The sequence below is a fragment of the Rhinolophus hipposideros genome (assembly GCF_964194185.1).
Source record: "Rhinolophus hipposideros genome assembly, chromosome: 22".
Taxonomy (NCBI): Eukaryota; Metazoa; Chordata; class Mammalia; order Chiroptera; family Rhinolophidae; genus Rhinolophus; species Rhinolophus hipposideros.
In genome coordinates this window covers 38,557,724-38,578,368 of record NC_138068.1, presented here as the reverse complement: position 1 = coordinate 38,578,368, position 20,645 = coordinate 38,557,724, and the positions used below count along the sequence as shown (strand labels likewise).

Here is a 20,645-nt window from a genome sequence, read left to right as displayed (position 1 = left end):
CCTTGAAGCGCAAAGCTGAGAAGTGCTGGTTTAACTCTCTGGAAGGGGAGGAAGCTGATAAGGAGGCAGGGCATCACTGTCGGTAACCTGACAACAGTGATTGTCCACATCTAGTGCTGAGGAAGACAAAGCGTCATGGCAGCCTTGGCTCCCAGGAGCCCTGAACCTCGTAAATAGAGACAAGCAACAGAACAAATCATCTTCACGGGAGCAGGATACATTTCCCATGAACAAAAGGATTAAAATTGGCTCTAAGTACAGCCTCTAAAGCAGAAGTTCCTCATTTGTGGTCCACAGACCTCTGATCCAAAACTTTAAATATGCACAGTTTTCTAGAAAGTATTTAGTTTTCTTTGGATTCTCAAAGGGATCCATGTCCCCCAAAATTAAGAACCACCGCTCTTAATTAAAGAGAGATTGAAAGCAAACTGATTAGATTGACACTCTGGCCATAGGTTGTTACAAGGAAAGATTTTTGAGGACATCTAATGCTTTTGGAAATGCTCCTGCCAGATCCAAAAAACCTGAATATAGTCCATCTCCAACACCTCCACACACACACCAAACAGCCTAGTAATGCAGACAATACAGGTCTGTCCACAGCCAGTTCTCCTTCCATCACTGCACAGCTCCATCCAGTGGTACAATCTAAAAGCAGCCTGCTCAGCCATTCTAACCCCAAACCAACTTCACAGGCATGGGGAGAATGAGATCTCTACTCCCAGGCCGAGATCCTCGCAGGAGATACTAACCGCAGAACAGGTAAAGCAACAGGTAGACACAAATATTTCATTTATTTTGACTGTGACCAAAGTCACAGAGAGATAATAGAATCTCAGTGCCCTAGAAGTCCTACTGGCTTCAAAGATAACACATCAAGCTGGGAAAAGGGTTTGCATCCCCTTATGTCCTCATCCCATGATTTCTCATCATCCCAAAACAGGATAGTGCCTCTCAGGTACTGCATGAATCTTTAATAGCGATCACATGTGCTCATCCTTTAAATTAGGACAGAGTCTCTCTCACCAAGAGTATCAGTTTGGATACTCTTTTGTTCTTGCAAACCGTTGGGTGGCAGGAAGACAGCAGCATTTTTCAGTTTGTGGAGTCCCAAGATATGGGTCGGAGGCCTCTCTAGGAAGGACTGGACAGCGATTTTGCTGAAGGGCTGCCCACTACTCATTCCACTGCCCACTTCTTTTCTCATCTCATTGAGAGGTTTGAATGAATGTCTAATCACAGAGATTAGAACACACAGTGAAATGAGCAAGGTCTATGTGGAGACCCGTCTGTATGTGAAGAGCTGTATTCAATCCACATCAGCGTCGGAGCCGCAGAAAGAATGCATGTTTACACTCTGTGCTCTCCAAGGAGTAATACTTATCATAAAAATCTAAAACGTATTCTTCAGTCTTGAATCCAAACTTCTGGTACAGCAGCATAGCGGGGTTGCTTGCTGAGACGTGAAGGGTTACATCCTTGCCCATGCAGGTCTGTCAAAAGAGTGGAAAAATACAAGATGAAAAGGAGAAAGCCCGAGGGAAAATGAGTAGGTGAAGAAACTCTTTTAAGTATAGATAGTTATGGAAACCGGAGAAGTCAGGGACTGGAGCTGAGACATTGCAACACCTAGCAACAGCTGGAAACCAAATGACATTTTGCTACTGATCAAAACATTCACGAAAACATACATCAAGACTAAGGAAATTGATGGTATGCTATGTGTTCTTTTTCTCTCTGAAGCAAAGGGCCAAATGGGATTTTTATTGTCAACTGTATTATTTATAATTAAATTATATTTAAATATGTCAAACATATCAATACCAAACACTATGACAATCTTGAAGAAACAGCAAACAAGATAAGAAGTTCTGCTTTTAAAAACTAGATTTTATCCTGCAAGGGAATGTTAACAATTCCTTTCCTAGATCTAGTAGAAAAATATGTTAAATTATGTGCCAGATATGAAATATTAAGACTTTCATTAAAGAGCCTACATAGGCCTTCTGAGTCCCAAAGTGTACCGCCCATTTCTCCCATCCTCAGAACTGAGATTTCTATATTTGGCCCAAACCTGGGGGAAAGAGTAATAATCGTCCTACCAGTCTAAGGTGAGTCCTTAGATTCTTTAGCTACAGAGTAAAGGACCCCAAAAGTCATATAAATAAGAACTTTTCAATGAGGATGGCACTGAAATACTGAGGTTGATAAGTTCCTTGGATTTTATCGTCCATGGTTCCTAAAGGCCTCTATTTAAGAATGTTGTCAAAGGTAGACAACTACGTTCTTTTTCTCTCTTAAATTCACATACTTCATCCAAAGGTGCTTTTTAGGACTAGAAAGAACTACTAGTATACTAAGGACAAGAGTGTGTTGTGAGTGTGTATAAAATAAATTTTGTGGGGTGAGGCTAGTGTTTTTTACACTGCAAATATGCAGTCTGACCATGGCCACCACCCAGTACTACTGACTGACAGAGTAGGGCTGTGTTGGCCTATGGGCGTGGTCTGGCTGGAGGCCAGGCACCCACATACAAAGATGAACACTCCTCCCACCCAGGGAATGCTCTTTGAGGACTGCCGGGGCCAGGCCTTGTATCAGGCACACACAAAGCTGTCATCCCTGCCCTGCCCTCAAGCCCTTGCCAGTGAAGGGAAAGGCAGAAAGCCCGCAGGTGTTCTGCTAGGACAGAAGGATGAATACAGAGCAGAGGTCAATTCTGTGAGTGGAGTAGGGCAGAGAAAAGGAGGAACATGGTAGAAGTAACTGAGAACGTCTCAGTTCAAGATAACCACAGCAGCACACATTAATTCCCACAAGAAGAGAGAAGAAAGCAATTCCTAGGAAGACGGTTCTCAAGGTTCCTGCCAACATTTGGGAATTATTGAGCAAGTTTCATTAAAAACCAGAAAAACAACATTTTATCATCTCCACCATCTATTTAAAAGGAATCCTAAAAAACACACCAAGCTTATAGATACAGAAAATAGACTGGTGGTTGCCAGAGGTGGGGGGTGGGGGGTGGGCAAAATGAGTGAAGGAAATCAAAAGATACCAACTTCCAGTTAAAAACAATAAGTCATGGGATGTAATGTACAGCATGGCAACTATAATTAATACTGTACTGCATATTTGATAGTTGCTAAGAAAGTAAATCTTAAAAGTTCTCATCACAAGAAAAACAAAATCTTATAATTATGTATGGTGATGGATGTTAACTAGACAATCATTTCACAACGTACACAAAAATCGAATCATGTTATACATCTGAAATTAATATAATATTGTATATCAATTATACTTCAATAGTATAGGTTGGGGCAAAAGTAATTGCAGTTTAAAAGATTAAAAATAATTGCCAAAACTGCAATTACGTACTTTTGCACCAACCTAATAAAAATCCCCCCTCCCCCCAAAAAAAAGAACCTTGACCAGTAACACAAAATCATCCATATCAAATGGTTTCTAAATAAAAGTTATCAGAAAATTTCTGGGGGTGAAAATCCTTGCATGTTTTTCTGATGTTAGTATATAAATATACGGTATATTTTCTTCACAGATATATCAAAGGATGAATTATAATTAAATATTAGAATCAGGTCTTAGAAGGTTCACTCCAGCTTATAGAGTGATAGTAAAAACAATCAGCAATAGAATATGTACTGCTGATTGATACGGTTTAGCTAAAATGTTTAAGGCCTTAAAAACTAAAATGTCCCACTTCCACTTCTCAGAGTCTGGTGGAGCTGAATCTAAGAGCAACAGAGTTACCAATTTGGATAGTGTAAGTGCTTCAGGCTCTCACTTTTGGTATTTTCTCATTTTATTTACTACACATGTTCACAAACTGGCTTCTCTGAAACCCAGATCTAAATAGTAATCTTATTTTAGAGGGGTGAAGATTTTTGTCTGTTTTAATAACCTCACGAATGACGGTGACTGGCTTTCTTTCACTTGGTCTCACATTCCACTGGGCCATACTGGGAGGGCCCCCACTCAGTTTCTCCCCTCTTCCAAGTCTTTCGAAAGAGCCCAGAGACAAGTGGGCAGATGATGAGCACAGACAAAATACCTGAATCAGATGATAAATCATGAAAGTTGCAATCCCTGCTCTTCTCCATTCAGGATGGACAAACAGAAATGAAATGTAAGCTTCATTGTACTTCACGTCGGGAACCATGAAGCCAAAGGCAATGATGACTTTTTTATACAAGACAACAACACTGAAGTCTGGGTACTGCAGGCACTCAGACAGGTCAATACCTAAGGAAAACAGATACTGGAGATTAAAACCGTGTGCCTTTTGGCATCGAAGCATACCAAGTTATTCAGCTGGTACTTACAGCTACACCTTCATGCTAAGAAAAAAAACAAAACAAAAACAAAAAAAATTAAGACAAAGTATTACCATAGATACCACACGTTCAGCTCATAAAAATAAAAGTGAATTTTAGAAAAATATCACAATTAACATCACCTTTTCTAAGCACATATGTTAAAAGAAGAGAGGCAGGATAGGGTGGATAGTAGAAAGTGCCCAGAGGTTCAGAACTGGACACACGTGACTTTGAACTCAGCCTCTCTGGCCACATGTATCAGCGGGCACATCTCTAAATGTCTCAGCCTCAGTTTCTACAATGTTTAAGAGAGTGTATCTATACTTCACAGAACTGGAATAAAGATCTCCTGAGACTGTCTGTATCATTGTATTCTTTACCTCAGGGATATTCAATGTATGAGCTCTTTTGTACAAATACTATATTTTATAATCAGGAGGTTAAATAAAAAATAATTCCTTCCACAATGTATGCAAGGCACCTCATATAAGGGCAGAGAGCAGTGAATGCTCCCAGAATGTTCCTCTCAGCCCCTATACCACTCCCAAAAGAGCGAGCACAGCTCTGCTACCACATGCACTGTGACATGATCATCAGACAATAAAGATGACAAAGCTCTCATCCTGATGAAATCTTACCTACATCGGGGAGACATACATTATTTCCTTTACATTTCAAAACAGAGCAATAAAGCAGGTCCACAAAGAATGTGTTTATATTTAGCAATGAAAATGTGTTCCTTTAATTGATGGCTCTGGTCTTGAGAGACAGTATGCTAAGGCTGATAAAACAACAAATCATACTGAGTTTATTCCTACTTTCAAATTCTGTGACTGGGGTATTTCAATCTCTAAAAACACCTTTTGGTTGTACTAATACTCTGTAAGGAACAGCTAACTAAACAAAGCATACAGAATTATTAAGCAAAAATCAAAAGTATCCAAACGCCGCAGCTACCAGTCTGTGTATGACTGATAGACATTACCTGATATCTAAACACATGTAGAAGCAAACAGGGTGAATCTTTTATTCTGGAAGCAGAGACAAACAGGGAAGAGAAACAAATCAAAACACTGTTTATTACTTTAATTGCAGGCTTCTTCTTGATCTTAGGAAAGAAAGAGGTGTTTATATTTTAATATTAGTAGAGAGAAACAATGAAATCATATAAGCAAAGATTTTAGGGTCACATGACATATACTAATTTAAAAAATTACTAAAGTGAACTATACAGAAAACTGATCTTCCCAGTTTTGGGGGTGGGGGACATACCAGGCCAGAAAAACTCCTGACACATGGAGTTGATCGTCGGGATGTGATTTGGCCGCACGTAGCAGTAATCAAGCGGCGCTTCGGGCTCCGGTGTCCAATGAGGGTCACTTCTGTGCAGGTAGGAACGAATCTGTGACAGGAGTTGCAGTTTGGGCGGCTTTGTTTCATAATCACGCCTCCAGTACCACCGAAAATAAAGAAATTAAAAAATAAAAACAAAAAATACAGTATTATGCCTAGCCATTTGGTTCACACAAACTCTTTGATGTGCTTGAAACTTTGAACTATGTTGCAGTACTTTAAATGTCAGCTAGCTTGATAACAGCTACAACACTTTTCTGGTATGAACTTAAAATTTACACTATTAACATTGTCAGACCAAACCCCTCTGTACCCACCAGGAACTCTACTTATGCTGGCAAGCCGTATGAACAGAGGGAGGAAACAGAAACAGCCTCCTAATTTAACTTTGAGTGCTCTGACCAGGACAGAGCGCAGGGCAGGTAAGGCCCAACTCTGCCAGGGCAGCTGAGGAGTCTGAGAGACCAGGGGAATGGAGCAGGCTCACACACTGCCTTTCCACATGGCTGCCTAGGAGGCAGTGCAAGCAAGAAGGATCAGGTGACTATGGAGCTGCACAGCCTGGATGGTCAACTAAGACCACGTGCTCTGTCAATCAGCCTAGACAGCCGAGACTGGGGGTATCTCATCAGTTCAGCTTCCACAGCACAGCCAGGACTCTTCATCAGAAATGGTCCCAACATCTAGTCCAGATACAGGCCCAATTGAGACATCTCTCCCTTTTTTTTTTATTTCACAGATTATTCAATATATATAACTTTAAAATTTAAAACAAAACAATGAGTATGATCATCATAATGAAATCTAACAGAGTTAATTTATCCTTGCTTTTTATGTTTGCATCAAAGGACCATCCTTTCTGCAAAAAAGTACAGTTGAAACAAGTTACAGCTGAGGCTGGACACAGATGCCTTGCTCACGGGTTTCGGTACTTATTCACACCCACAGAGGGCGGGGGCAGAAACCACAAACATTACTTCTGATGCCATGCTCGGCCTCATAGCCTTTCTCCACAGACCTGATGTATGGTTTCAAGATCCGGGACGTGTAAGGGCTGACAATACTCTGGTCCACAGCCAAATCTTCTGATCCCACCAAACGGTACAAAAACTTGGTGCTTTGGTGCCGAAATCCTTTCCTGGATGGCAAGGCAGTCTGTGAGAAAGAAACACTGGTTATTTAAAAATAAAATTGCTCAAAGGATTGATTGGTTTAATGCCACAGAGAATTAGTACTTAAGACATTTTTATGTCACAAAGTAGGTATTTTTACATTACATATTTGAAAAGCTCAAGTTTCAACAAAAAATTCATAGGTACTTTTGCAAAAAATCTGATATGCAAAACTAATCCTAGTCGCAATAGTTTAAAATCAAAATAACAAAAAATTGTAGTTATTTAAGTGACTGCAATGCACTATTGAGCACTGGATTTACAGTTTCTCTAGGTTTCATTTTGTCTATATTACACTGTCAGTTTGTTCATCAAATATTAAACAGCATTCGTGACATGTAGGTAACATACACATGGGTCATGTTTTATAAGCAGTTCATTATTCAAACAGCCATGAGGGCCAATTTTTGCTGTACCTGTATATGGGTTTATTATAATATGTCTCCACTGCAATGAGGAAGTTTGACAAAAGTAGGACTGATGTAAATTACATTCTAAAAGAAATCACAATAGTAGAGAGGTTCTACCAGAGGTTCAATGAGGATGTGGTCTTTGCACCTTAGGCAGGTGTCCTAGCTGAATGGTGGGTTTCACACTGGGAACCAAGTGGAGACGTCTGTTCTTCAGCGAGTGTTGCTCCAGGGCCCTTAGTCATGTAGTAATAGAATATGTGATGGAAGACTAAAAGGTACATTTATAAAGTAGTTTGCCAAGTGTTGGATAAAGTTTAGAAACTTGAGTTGTTTTTGTAGAATCAGTTTGCTCTTAGCCTAGAAAATAACTTTGTTGGAAGAAGAGCAAGAATTCCTTCTTTTATAATTTGTTCTCTATTATTGTCCCAAACTGGACACCAAAACTTTCAGAGGCCAACTCTGAAATTCTTCCAGGACTGTAAGTTTCAAAGTGAAATTGAAAGCTGTGGTATATAGTTTTAAATATGGCCCCAATATTTCTTCCCCTGCCTCTGCGTCCATGTGACTCCTCATATCAAAAGGCAGAGTCAATTTCCCCTTCCCTTGAATCTAGGTGGGCCTGTGACGGGCTTTGATCAGTCAGAACTGGCAGATGTAACATTCTAGGACTTTTGAGCCCAGGCCTTAAGAAGACTGACAGCTTCCACTGTTTTCCCTCCTTGAGTCCGCTACCATGGTGTCCAGGCTGGACCACTGAATGGCTAGAGGCCACATGGAGACAGGCTCTGGAGGAAGAGAGGCCATCCTGTTCATTCCAGTCCTGACCCTGCTCCCAGCTAAATGCAGACACAGAAGAACCACCCATTCACTCCAGTCAACCCACAGAATCAGAAGAAATATTAACTAGTCATTGTGTTAAGCCACTAAGTTTTGGGATGGTTTGTAATGCAGCAATAGATAACTGAAACACTGGTTAATGTGTCTAGATGAGTCCTGGAGAACTTTATAGATGTTTTATACTACCCCAACTTCTTTCCATCGCCACTTCTTTCTCCCAAATCTAAACCACCCTCAACATCTGTCTAGATCACTGCCTCCTATCAGTCTCCCTTCTACCTGCCATTCTCACCCCCTTATCATCCTTTCTCCACATAAACCAGATTCTTCCTTTAAAAACCAATCAATTCACCTCCCGTAATAGAAACTCCTACGTAGCTTCCCACTGTATGTTCAGAATACAATTCAAACTCTTTGTCCATGACCCACAGGATCTGGCCCCCATTACCTCTGTAGCCTCATCCCCCACGATCCCCTTCCTCAGTCATCAGTATGTTCTAGCCCCATACACCAAACAAACTCCCGCCTTAGGTGCTGGGCTGGGGCCTTCTGCCCAGAACCTTCCTCAGCCTGGCTCTTCCTTGTGGATCAGGACTTGGTTCAAGTGCTACCTCCACAGAAAGTCTGTCCTTAACTACCCCATCCAAAGTGATGCCACTGCCCTCTGCCCCACTCTCCCACAGCATTCAACCTGTAGGAGGTGATCCTGCTTGTTTAGGGAGTTAGTACTGTCATCGCCATGCTCACGGATGGCAGTTACAATAAGCGTGGAGGACATTATCTGTCTTCATTCATTGCAGTATCGCTAGATAGAATAGTGCTTGACACAAATGAAGTACTTACGTTAGTTGAATAACAAAATGGTGGTGAAAAAAGCACCCCAAAGTCAAAAAAGTTTGGAAAATGTTAAATGAGCTTTTTCTGGGTCTAAATGGAGAGGTAGGTGGGCTGCTGGGTCCCTTCCCCAAACCCAATCTGGGAAATGCCAAAAAGTGAGAGGGAAGACAGAACATAAAGGCTGTGAGAAACCCCAAGGGAGATCAAAGGTGGCTGGGTACAGATAAGGTGGCAATGGGCAGAGAAAGGATCTGCACCACAATGGGGACGAGGGAGCTTCCTGTTTAGGCCACTTCCTCTGCTCTGGATGGATCTCTGCCAAACCACTTTGCCAGCAAGCACTACCTAGCAGGGGGTGATATTAGAGCAGGCTGGAGCCTTCCTGAGATGTAGGGTACAGACCCTCAGGACAGCCCTTGAGCATTCCATAACCCCACAGCAATAACAGCATAGGGAGATAAAAGGAACACAGGGGCCAGATGTCCTGGGAGGTTCCCTGAGGGGAGGTTCCCTAATTGTGGAACAGGTGAGAATGGGAAGTGGTAGAGCCCAGAGCCTCCCATTTTACAAAAGTTGCCAAGAGGGTGACAAGCTAGGAAGCAGGCTTTTGTCCCTCCCTCTAGGTGTATACAGCCAGCAAAGGCAGCTGGTACTACTAAGGTAAAATGCATTCACAGGGAATAAAATCAAGACGTAAATAAGTTGTTAAAACAAAAAAGATAGCAAAGTAAACAAACTGTACTGGAAAAGGCAGGAGTAATTTACCAGGCAGACAAAATTATTTTAAAAAGCACAATAAGTAGTCATCACGGAAATGCAAATCAACACTACGAGATAACACTTGATACCCACTAAGATGGCTACAGTCAAAATAACAAGCATTGGTAAGGATGTGTGGAGAAATCAGAATCTTCATACAGCACTAGTGGTAATGTAAGATAGCGCAGCCATTTTGGAAAACAGTCTGGCAGTTCTTCAAAAAGTTAAACAGGATGTTACCATGTAACTGGGCAATTCCACTCCTAGGTATATACCCAAGAGAAACTGTGGTTAGTAGTCACACAGCAGGAGCCTGCAGCTGGGGAAAACAATCTTGAGTCACATCTCTTGGCCAGTAAGAAACAAGGAGCGGATAATCGCAGAACAGAAATAAGTGGGTCCAGGAAAGTCCCTAAAGTGATGCCTGCGTGTTAGTTAAAAGAGCTGTCCTAAGTTAACCTTTCCTCATTGTCACAGTAAAAAACACACTCCTAGGTGGAGATTTAAGATGCTAATGAGACATGTGACATATGAAGTAGCATGTAGTTATACTGCGCAAGTGCAGGGAAGGACCCACCTCAACATACTTTGGGTGGCCCCTAACCCTAAGAGCCCATGAAAACACTGTGTAAACCTCGGGGAGCCACATCCATTCTCCTCCAGAGTGTGCTTCCTTTCTGCATCACGCTTTCACTTTAATAAAGCATTCTCTCTACAAAACTGTTTTGCCCACTCTCTTAATTTCTATCCTGAGAGGGGCAAGGACTCCTGTGCCAGTAACAAAATGAAAACATGTCCACATAAAAGCCTGTACACAAATGTTCACAGCAGCATTATTCACAACAGCCAAAAGGTGCAAACAGCCCAGTGTGCATCAACTGATGAATGGATGAGCAAAATGTGATATATCTATACCATGGGATACTATGTAACCAGAAAAAGGAATGAGCTATTAACATATGCTACAACATGGATGAATCTTGAAAACATTACGCTAAATGAAGGAAAGCCGTCAGAAAATACCACATGTTATAAGATTCTATTTATCTGAAATGTCCAGAAAAGGTAAATCTATAGAGACAGAAAGATTAATGGGGGCTCAGTGTGTGTGTGGGGGGGGAGAGAAGCAGGGTTGGGCAGTAACAGCTAGAGTTCAGGGTTTCTTTTTAAAATAATGACAATGTTCTAAAATTGATTATGACTACAGTTACCCAACTCTATGAATATATTAGAAACCACTGAATTATACACTTTAAATGGGTGAATTGTATGGTATATGAATTGTATCTCAATAAAGCTATTTTTAAAAAGCATAATAAATAGGCTCCAAGGTAATAAAGACTGGAAACAATAAAGAGAAGTTATGAAGCATTTCTTATTCATTATCAGATATTACATACATGATCACTGCAATAAAGCACTCAGTGACTGATGTGAGGGAAGGTTGAGGAGCTCTTCAAAAAGGCAAAGGAAGAGATAAAGAAAATAAGTAATATCATATTTCCCTGAAAATAAGACCAGGTCTTATATTAAGTTTTGCTCCAAAAGACGCATTAGGGCTTATTTTCGGGTGATGTCTTATTTTTTTCATGTACAACAACCTACATTTATTCAAATACGGTCATGTCATCTTCTGGAACACTGTCGTAACATAATTCAATTGTGGCTTGAATTTCTTGCGACTCCATTTCCTGTAGAACTATTGGCCCCCATCTAGCATGTCCAGCAATAAAGCTCTCCTTAAATGAGCACTTCTTGTCCATGTAGGCTGCTCGTAGTGCATTGGCAACAAAGCTGTCAGTGCTTTTATCGCAGGAATTCTTCACCCAAGTCACGACCTCTTGCAGGCCAGGCTTCACAAAGTTTCCACGCTGATTTCTCTCCACTCTATTTTCAATGTAGTCATTGATTTCCATGCACATACGATCCTTGAATGGCTTGTTTATTGCAATATCAAGAGTTTGGAGGTAGGCAGTCATTCCTGCGGGAATCATTATTTGATCTATTCTTCTCTCTGCAAGGAAGTTCTTCAAGTCTTTAGCATGGAGAGTGCTGGCTGAATCCCAGACTAACAGACCTCTTTGGCCACCTCGCAAAACAACTGGAAGCATTAAATTGACCCACTTCCTCATAACTGCTTGTGTGCACCACGCTTTTTTGGTTTCAAGAACATAATGCTTGAAACACGTTCAACCTTATCTTTCTTGCCTTTAGTGATGATTAGAGGTGGGGCTTTCTTTCCATCCAGATGAATTGCCAAAATACAGGTAACACGTGCACTTTCGTAACAAGTGGAGGGAATGTAGATTGACAAGGCACCCTTCTGATCAATTGTCGTTTGACATCCTTGACCATAAACACTGCAGTTTGATCCATAGCAATCATGTTGGAGAGTTGGTATTTAGAAAAGTCAATGCCATCAACAAAGGACTTGAATGCAAGTGCACGTTTAATAACTTCAGTATCTTCCAGTGTGAACAGTATTGTCGATCTTAGAGACAGTTCATGTCACTGAAGGAAGCCATCCAGCCAGTGTTGTGATGCTTTGAATTCTTCTGGGGATATTTCTAACTGTGGTGCCATTGCAAGGGCAAATGCTTGAATATCAGCCCGGTGCACAATCAAGGCCTTTGCTCTCCTGTCAGCAATCCATTCACAGATGATGTCTTCCAGCTCAGGAAATAATGGTTGCTGACCTGATCCACACTTGTGCTTCTTAGCATTTCCCTCGTCTACTTGTTGACTGAGGTTATCATGCTCTGCTCGCCATTTTCGGACCATTCAGAGATCCAGCTTCTCTTTGCAAAAAGCGATTATTGCCCTGGGAGTCCTCCATGATTTCTTTCTTGTACTCGATGGAATAGTTCTTTCTTTTTGCCCTCATCTTGTCTGGGGTCAAAACATTATTCCCTTTCAATGTACCATTAAATCAAGTATTAATTGAAGACTTACGAGGCAGCAGTAGCAACAAAAATGATGACAGCTAAGAATGATGGTCCACACAAAAGCGACGAAAAATTGCAGGCACCAAAATTCAGAAAACGTTTATTTCACTCAAGTGCATTAAGTACATCCACTACAACACACGACGTATTGAATTATGAAAAGTCATGTTAGACACAACCACATCCGTTCATTATCAAGTGCACATGTTATTCATGTGTTATGTCTGTACTCCAATTGGTCATTTGGCAATAAGTTCGAGTTCATCTGTTTACATAGGCATTTACCTCTCCTCCAAAGGCGCCCACTTGAGTATTTACAAATACTTAATTATAATTTATATTATCATTTATTTTAAGTATTAATGTCAATAAAATTATTTAATTATATATTAATATATTTTATAATTCAATATGTTTATCGTGTGTTGCAACGGATGTACTAAACGCGTCCGTCTGGCTGACGATCTTAACTGGGACTTATTCTGGGGGTGGGGCTTATATTATGAGCACCCTGAAAAATCATGTTAGGGCTTATTTTCCGGTTAGGTCTTATTTTCAGGGAAATCCGGTAGTGACAACATCTGTATTAGCAGTGTAGAAGGAGAGGAAAGAAATAAAAGGGGAATATATTTAAAGAAGCAATGATGAAGAATTTCCCAGCTTAAAGAAGCATATAAGAGGACTTCTGGTTTCCAGTCCAGCACATGAGGGGATTGGAAGTCACTACTGTATCCTAACAAGTAAAAAGTTGCGCAAACTGAGGATCAACAACTCTTCTTTAATCCGTCAGAGAATTGAGGTTATCGGGCAAACTGCTGCCCCCAAAATTGGAAAGACAGACAGGCAGATACAGAGAATCACAACTTATCAGAGCAGAAATCCACGAACAGAAAGTTCTGGGAACAAATGCCAGGTAGAAAAATCCAAACTGCAATTGACAAATCGCTGGAGGCTCAGTGCAGACAAATCAGAGAAAAATCTCGGGGTCTGGGCAGGGCCAGAACATGACACATTTTTGTGAGTTTTACTTCCAGGAGCTCCACCAGGTTTCCACAGTAAGGATCGAAGAAAAATCCCCTTATGCTTCCAGCAAGGGGAGGGGGAAGTACCCATTTTGAAATACAACAGAGCACAATGTATTCCGTTTTTCTTAATAAGGCCTGCCTCAAGAGAAACCATTTTGCCAGAGCCTAACCTATTGGGTTTTTAATAAGTAGTTTATTAAAAACATTTCTCCCCCGGTTTTATTGAGAAATAACTGACATACATCACTGCATAAGATTAATGTACATACAGCATAATGGCTTGATATACATTTATTATGAAATGATTACCACAATAGGTCCAGCTAACATCCATCTTTTCATATAGATTTACAATAAGAACAAAAGAAAGAAGAAGAAAAGAAAATAATCTTCTCCTGGTGATGAGAACTCTCAACATTTACTCTTGTTAACAACTTTCCTATACATCTTACAGCAGTGTTAGTGTGGGGACAGAGGCAGGAGTAGTTTTCAGGCTCTCGGCCTCACATGAAAAGGTGCTGGCTCAGGTAGCAGATGGCCATCAGCTGTGGCTAGTTGGCCGTCAGCTGTAACCAGTGAGCCATTGGCCACTAATATAACTGCTGTGGCTATGCCAGCAAAAATTGGGCTAGCAAGAAGATGGTGGCTGGCAAGCGCAGATTGCAGCTAGCACGGCGGATTGCAGCTAGCAAGTGAGGTTGATTGGCAGAGAGAAGTGGACGGCAGGTTGTGGATAGTGTGGCTCCTGCTTCCTCTGTCTCCAACCCAACCACCAGCAAGAATATAGCAGTATGACTCCCCTATCTATAGCTCTGTGGGTGTTCCTTTTTGGCCTCACCATGTCCTGTGTTCTTACGTGGGGAGAGGGACCAGAGACCCCGCATGACACCCTGCATGACACATGGCACAGCGAGCAGGGTACGGTGCCATCCAAAGCCCTCCAGAGGGCGGTGGAGCAGTTTGTGTGTATGAACACTCAGTCTCAAGAAGACCAGGAGGAGCAGTTGCCAGAGAGCTGGACCCCCATGTAGGGGTGGGAAGACGTGGACGGTTCCCCACCCAGCATAGGCCGGAGAAAGCGAAGGTCATTGCGGCCCTGTGGGCTGGGAAGTGCTTGCTGAGGCCCTCACCCCCAGGTTGGGCAGGACTTGGAGCCCTTTCCCTGCAGAGAGGGCACACGTTGTGAGGCTAACGCACAGCCCTGGCGAATGACTGTGGACTATGGGGAATGGGCTCCATCCCTAATTTAATGGACGCTTGACTGTTTGCTTGGGAAAGTACCACCATGTAGTGGAACTGGCGGATGTTTGCTTTTGTGTCTCGAACAGCCGCCGTGGAGAATATGTGAGAAAGACTAGCAGTGCACTGAGAACCCTGGCTGTGCCCAGAGAGTGGCAGTGCCCTGAGCGCCCTTGCTGACTCCAGGAAGTCTGGCTGTGCCCAAAGAGAGTGGCAGAGCCTTGAGCGCCCTCGTTGACTCCAGGAAGTCTGGCTGTGCCCAGAGAGAGTGGCAGTGCCCTGAGAGCCGTGGCTGAGTCCAGGAAGTCTGTCTGAGCCCAGAAGGACTGGTGGTGCCCTGAGAAACCCTGGCTGTGTCCAGGGAGACTGCTGATATCCTAAGAAGCCCAGGAAGTCTGGCTGTGCCTAGAAGGACTGGTGGTGCCCTGAGAAACACTGGCTGTGTCCAGGATATTGCATTCACCTGCAGACTCCTCGCACAGGGCCCCTCATGGAAGACGCTTGTCGTGTAGATTGTGAGGCGAGACCCTATAGGGGTGGAGTGTGGGGACAAAGCCCAAGAGAGCAGTTTCTAGGCTCTCGGCCTCACGTGGAAAGGTGCTGGCTCGGGTAGTAAATGGCCATCAACTGTGATCAGATGACCAGCAGCTGTGGCTAGTTGGCCGTCAGCTGTAACCCGTAAGCCATTGGCCACTAATATAACTGCTGTGGCTACACTAGCAAAAATTGGGCTAGCAAGAAGATGGTGCTGGCAAGCACAGACTGCAGTTAGCACAGCAGATTGCAGCCAGCAAGTGAGGCTGGTTTGCAGGGAAGCGGACGGCGGGTTGCGGATCGTGTGGCTCCTGCTTCCTGTGTCTCCAGCCCAGCCGCCAGCGAGGATATAGTGGTGTGACTCCCCTACCTGTGGCTCCGTGGGTGCTCCTGTCTGGCCTCACCGTGTCCTGCGTTCTTACGTGGGGAGCGGGAGCGGAGACCCCGCAGGCCGCCCCGCACGACAGTCAGCTGTAGTCATCATGTTGTACATCAATCACATCCCCAGTAGTTATTTATCTTACAACTGGGAGTTTGTGCCTTTTGACCACCGGCCTCCAATTCCCTCTCCCGCCACTCTCTGCCTCTGGTAACCACAAGTCTGATTTATTTTTCTATGAGGTTCTTTTTTTAATTCCACATATAAGTGAGATCATACAGTATTTGTCTCTCTGTCTGACTTATTTCACTTAGCATAATGCCTTAAAAATATGGAAGGCTTCACAAATTTGCATACCATCCTTGCAAAGGGGTCATGCTAATCTCTGTATTGTTCCAATATTAGTATCATGTATTACCAAAGTGAGCACACTGGGGGTTTATCAAGCCTAATCAACCTGTGGAAAGGGAATACCCAGCAGCAGCTCCCTCTAGCCATCCTGTCTCCCTAACTGGGAAGGAAAAACGGAGAAGCACTTGTGAATTTCACAGCCTAGGGGCACATGCTCATTAAGACCGGTAAAAGCTGTGCACCGAGCAATAAAATCCCTAAAACCCACCTCATCTCCCTGCTGCCAAGTGGCTGCCCTCCCCACAGGAGTCTGGAGGTCTGATCTCTAGAGGAGGTGTAACCAGGGTTCTGGACAGGGTAGCTCACATGGCTGAGGTGTTAGTACCATACAAGCTAAAGGCTAAGATCATCCTTCCCCCACGTGGCAACCAGGGTTCTGAGACATGAACACTCCTTTACGGGGACTCTGACAAGAGGAAAGATCTCAAGGAAGAAACATTAGTGGTCTTCAGCTGAGGACTCACCTAAATAATGGGGCCATGCATAAAATTCCAGGTTCAACTTGATTTTCCCTCAGAATCTGAAAGCACTGCTCCATTGTCTACTTGTTTCCAATACTGTTGTTAAACTGGCTCTCAGTTCTATCAAATGCCCATTTGGAATTCTGGCTTTCAGACATGGAAGGTCTCAAATTTTACTACCCAGGCAGCTTTCCTCAGGAAGTCACTAAGAATGTGCTCTACTAAAACAGAGACTAAACCTACAAAAATAAAGATGGGACACAAGAAACAGGAGATTCAATACAGAGGAGGGGCAAATGAATCTCCAGTGAGGGGTGACCCTGGAACCATTGAGTATCACACACAAAGGGAAGCCAGTAGAGTGACAAGTGTGACTCAAGGGATAGACAGACTGAGGCTATCAGCGTAAGTCCTTGTCGCCACCAGACCGACTTTTAACTCTAAGAAGTAGCGACCCAGAATCTCATCTGTGCCTCACTTGGCTTCACCATGCACTGAGGATGTACTCCCTCCATGTTCGTTTCCTGGATAGGCTGAGGACTCACCCCACAAATAACTGCTGTGACCTCCGACAAGCTGGAGGGAAGCAAGTCAGACTGGAGGCAAGAAATACAGAGAACTCCACTCCTCCGGTTCAGACTTCTGCCACATTCCCTGGTATACGCTGCAGCCCTCCCTGATGCTCAGACAGTGGTGGGCCTTATGTTTCCCAAGACTTCCTAATGACCTTGACCACTGACTTCTCCAGGAGCGGCTCATGGAAGCTACAGCCAGAACATGACTGTATCAGTTTCCTGGGGCTGCTGTATCAACACTCCACAAACTGAGTGACTTGAAACAACAGAAACATACCCTCTCACAGTTCTGGAGGCTAGACATCAGAAACCAAGGTGTCCGCAGGGACATGTTCTCTCTGAATGCTCTGGGGGAGAATCTGTGCCAGGCCTTTCTCTTGGCTTCTGGTGATACCGACAATCGTTGGTCTTCCTTGGCTTGCAGAAGCATTGCTCTACCTCAGTTATCGCATGACATTCTCCCTGTGTATCCGTCTCTGTGTCTCTTCTGTTCTTATAAGGACGTTGGCCATATTGCATTAAGGGCCCACCCTATTCCAGTATGACCTCATCTTAACTAATTATATCTGCAAGGGGCCTATTTCCAAATAAGGTCACATTCATGAGTACCAGGGGTTAGGACTTCAATACATCCTTTTGGGGGACACAATTCAATCTACAACAATGACCCACAAAGACTGTTTAGCTTAGCTTCTCCTGGAAACCTTCATCTAAGAGGCAATTTCCTTACACAGCTAGATTTGTGCTTCCTACTTCATTTTTTTAAAAACTAAAAGTATATTGTGTTGAGGAATACGGACATTAACAAAGCAGAGGAATGATTAACACTAAAAGTCAGAGAATGGCTCCCTCTGGGGGGAGCAGACAGGGCACCAAAGGACTTCTCAGGTGTTTGTAATGCTGTGTCTTAACCTAGGAGCTAGAAGCACAGGCATTTATTTTATTAATATCTAAACTCTACCCATATGTTCTATGCACTCTTCTATGAGTATGACACATTTCATAATTCAAAAAATAAAATAGAGAGATTAAAAAGACAAGGACAAAGAAGAGGCGAACAGATGGCAGCAGCAAAAGCGTCTGAACGAGTGGCAAATGACGTACACCAGAGAGCCCAAACCTAAGCAGCAGCGAAGACAGGTCAGGAGCAGTGTGATTCACACAGCAGAGTCTCAGGAGGGCGCAGCAACTGGAGGCGCCAGGTCCTGCCAAGGTTGACTGATCAGGAGGTTAAAGCCCCCACTGCACACATCCAGAAATGATCTTTCCTTCTATGCTAGAAGACTAGATTCCCTGGAGAGGCTCAAAAGAGAGGTTCTGGAGAGAGGGGCACCTGACACAGCCAACAGTGGAAGTACAGTTCTGAAAGCAGGGTAACTCAGTGGAAGTTGACCAGCTAAATGGTCGGCTCCTGGCCCCTCATGCATGGCTCCTAGGATGCAGACAGGGAGATTACTATTTCCCAGGAAAGGAAAGATGGAAAATAGGAAAAAATAGAAAATTAATGGGATCCATCTAGAGTAAGGGTCATCAGCAAACTATCGCCCATATGCCAAATCCAGCCTGTTTTAGTAAATAAAGTTTTATTGGAGCACAGCCAAGTCCATTCATTATGTCTTATCCGTGCTACTCTCACACTACAACAGCAGCATTGAATAGTTGCAACCTATAGTTGAGACTGTGTGGCCTGCAAAGAAGAAACTATTTGCTATCTGACCACCTACAGAAAAAGTCTGCTAACCCTTGGTCTTGAAGGTCCAATATCCAAATAATAGCAGTGCTCTAAAAAGACAGGCTAGAGAAAAATAGAAGATAGGACATTAAGAAGACTGTCTAGAACTCAAGGAGCATTTCCAATGGAAAGGGCCTCCACACCAAAGGCTGAGCACAATGATGTGGTGCATCACTGACCGAATAATACCAGAACAATGGCAATCAGGACAAGAGCCCACCAGTTTCCAAAGAAGAACAAGATAAATGTGCAAAGAATCCTAATAGGCAATTCACAGAGAAACAACTAGGAAACATGAAAAGCGTTTAACCTCACCTGTAATCAAAGACAAGATTTCACTTTATAGCCATCAGCTAAACTAGTTGAAGGCTGGTTAAGAGCAAGTGCTAGCAAAGATACAGGGAAACAAGACCTCTCATTCCTGCTGTGTGAAGGTGTGTTCTGGCAGTTTCGAGTGGAACTCATCATTCCTGGAGCACACTTAGACTTGGGTTCCACTGAATAACCTCAAGCAACTCTGACACCACACTGATCCCTTGGGTGCTCTTTCTCCATGCTGTCTCCTAACCACTCAGATGTTTACAGGTCTTCAGATCCTGCTCAACACAGGGTCTGGTACGTTATGTCCTCAACACAACTGTCAATCAAAGCTGTGATATCAACCACGTACAGCTACCCTCAGCGACTAAGAGACACAATGAAAATGCCTAGGTTCTGCCTTGAATGCCCAAAGGGGAAAAAAGCCAGATGTATTAAGGGGTATTCACATTGAACAATTTTAAAAAATAAAGTCCAGCAATTTTGGTATTTTTCTCTCGCGGTTTTCTTCTATCTCCCAGAATTAATCATGATTTTAAAAGTCATAGCACAACTATGTCCTCTCTGTGGTGCTGCCTGCCCCACTTCCACTCCTACCCCCAGAGTGTGAGCGTGTGCGCTAACTCACCTGGTATCGGTCAAGGATCCTGAAGTCCTGACAGGTGGTTCTGTACGTGGCTTGGCCAACGGGAAGCTGGGAAACTCCTCCTTCTTTGGCTCCATAAATCCCATCAACTAACAGAAGAGCAGCATTAACAACTTGATCCAAGTCAAAAAGTGGTAATCCCCTATCCCGCTTTGCTTGTCTGACAATCAGTTTACGCTTCAGTCTCCGAGCTTCTGGTGTCATGGCAACAGCACTGGGACAAGCTTCTAGCCTCTTCAGGAGCAGCTTCTCCTCATAGATGCTCACAGGAGTATACTGAGCCCCTTTAGGTTTCTTGTCCTTCTCCAGCTGTGGCTTCCTCTTTTCTCGAGCCCTTGTTTGCACAGATGTGTTAGAATCTGTGTCTTCGCTGTCAATGTCCATCCTGTCAGGTTTTTCCTCCTCACTCTCCACCTCCTGCTTTATCTGTTCAGGTGCTCGGACCTTCTTTCTGCCCCCGACCACTGTCCCAGAAGCTGCTGACCCAGCAGGGGGCGGGACGTACTCCATCCCTGGGTCTATGACTCCATCGCCTTCCATCTCATCATCATCTGTGCAGAGAACAAATCAGGAAAGAAGAAATGCAGAGCACACCACCCATAAAGTGAAAACATACACTTGTATATCATGTGCCATACATAAAATAAAAGACCCAAGAAAGGTAAGTCTTAC

At 43.3% G+C, this 20,645-nt stretch overlaps 1 protein-coding gene across 4 annotated transcripts in view; it reads right to left on the bottom strand.

Annotated features, from left to right (window-relative positions):
* Positions 1 to 775: 775 nt before the first annotated feature.
* KAT14 (lysine acetyltransferase 14) overlaps positions 776 to 20,645 on the bottom strand; it is a 33,941-nt gene continuing 14,071 nt past the window's right edge. For 2 of the 4 annotated variants that reach the window (XR_013992256.1, XR_013992257.1), the window contains exons 6-11: positions 19,956 to 20,524; positions 6,709 to 6,845; positions 5,610 to 5,785; positions 5,323 to 5,368; positions 4,073 to 4,263; positions 777 to 1,493 (exon numbers count right to left, since the gene is read on the bottom strand). Coding sequence is in view for 2 of the 4 variants with exons in the window: in XM_081033241.1 (XP_080889367.1) it covers positions 1,320 to 1,493; positions 4,073 to 4,263; positions 5,610 to 5,785; positions 6,709 to 6,845; positions 19,956 to 20,524 (1,247 nt within the window). In the remaining 2 variants the exon portion in view is untranslated. Of the gene's footprint in view, positions 1,494 to 4,072; positions 4,264 to 5,322; positions 5,369 to 5,609; positions 5,786 to 6,708; positions 6,846 to 19,955; positions 20,525 to 20,645 lie in introns of all 4 variants that reach the window. The other 2 variants (XM_081033241.1, XM_081033242.1) reach the window with 1 other exon arrangement.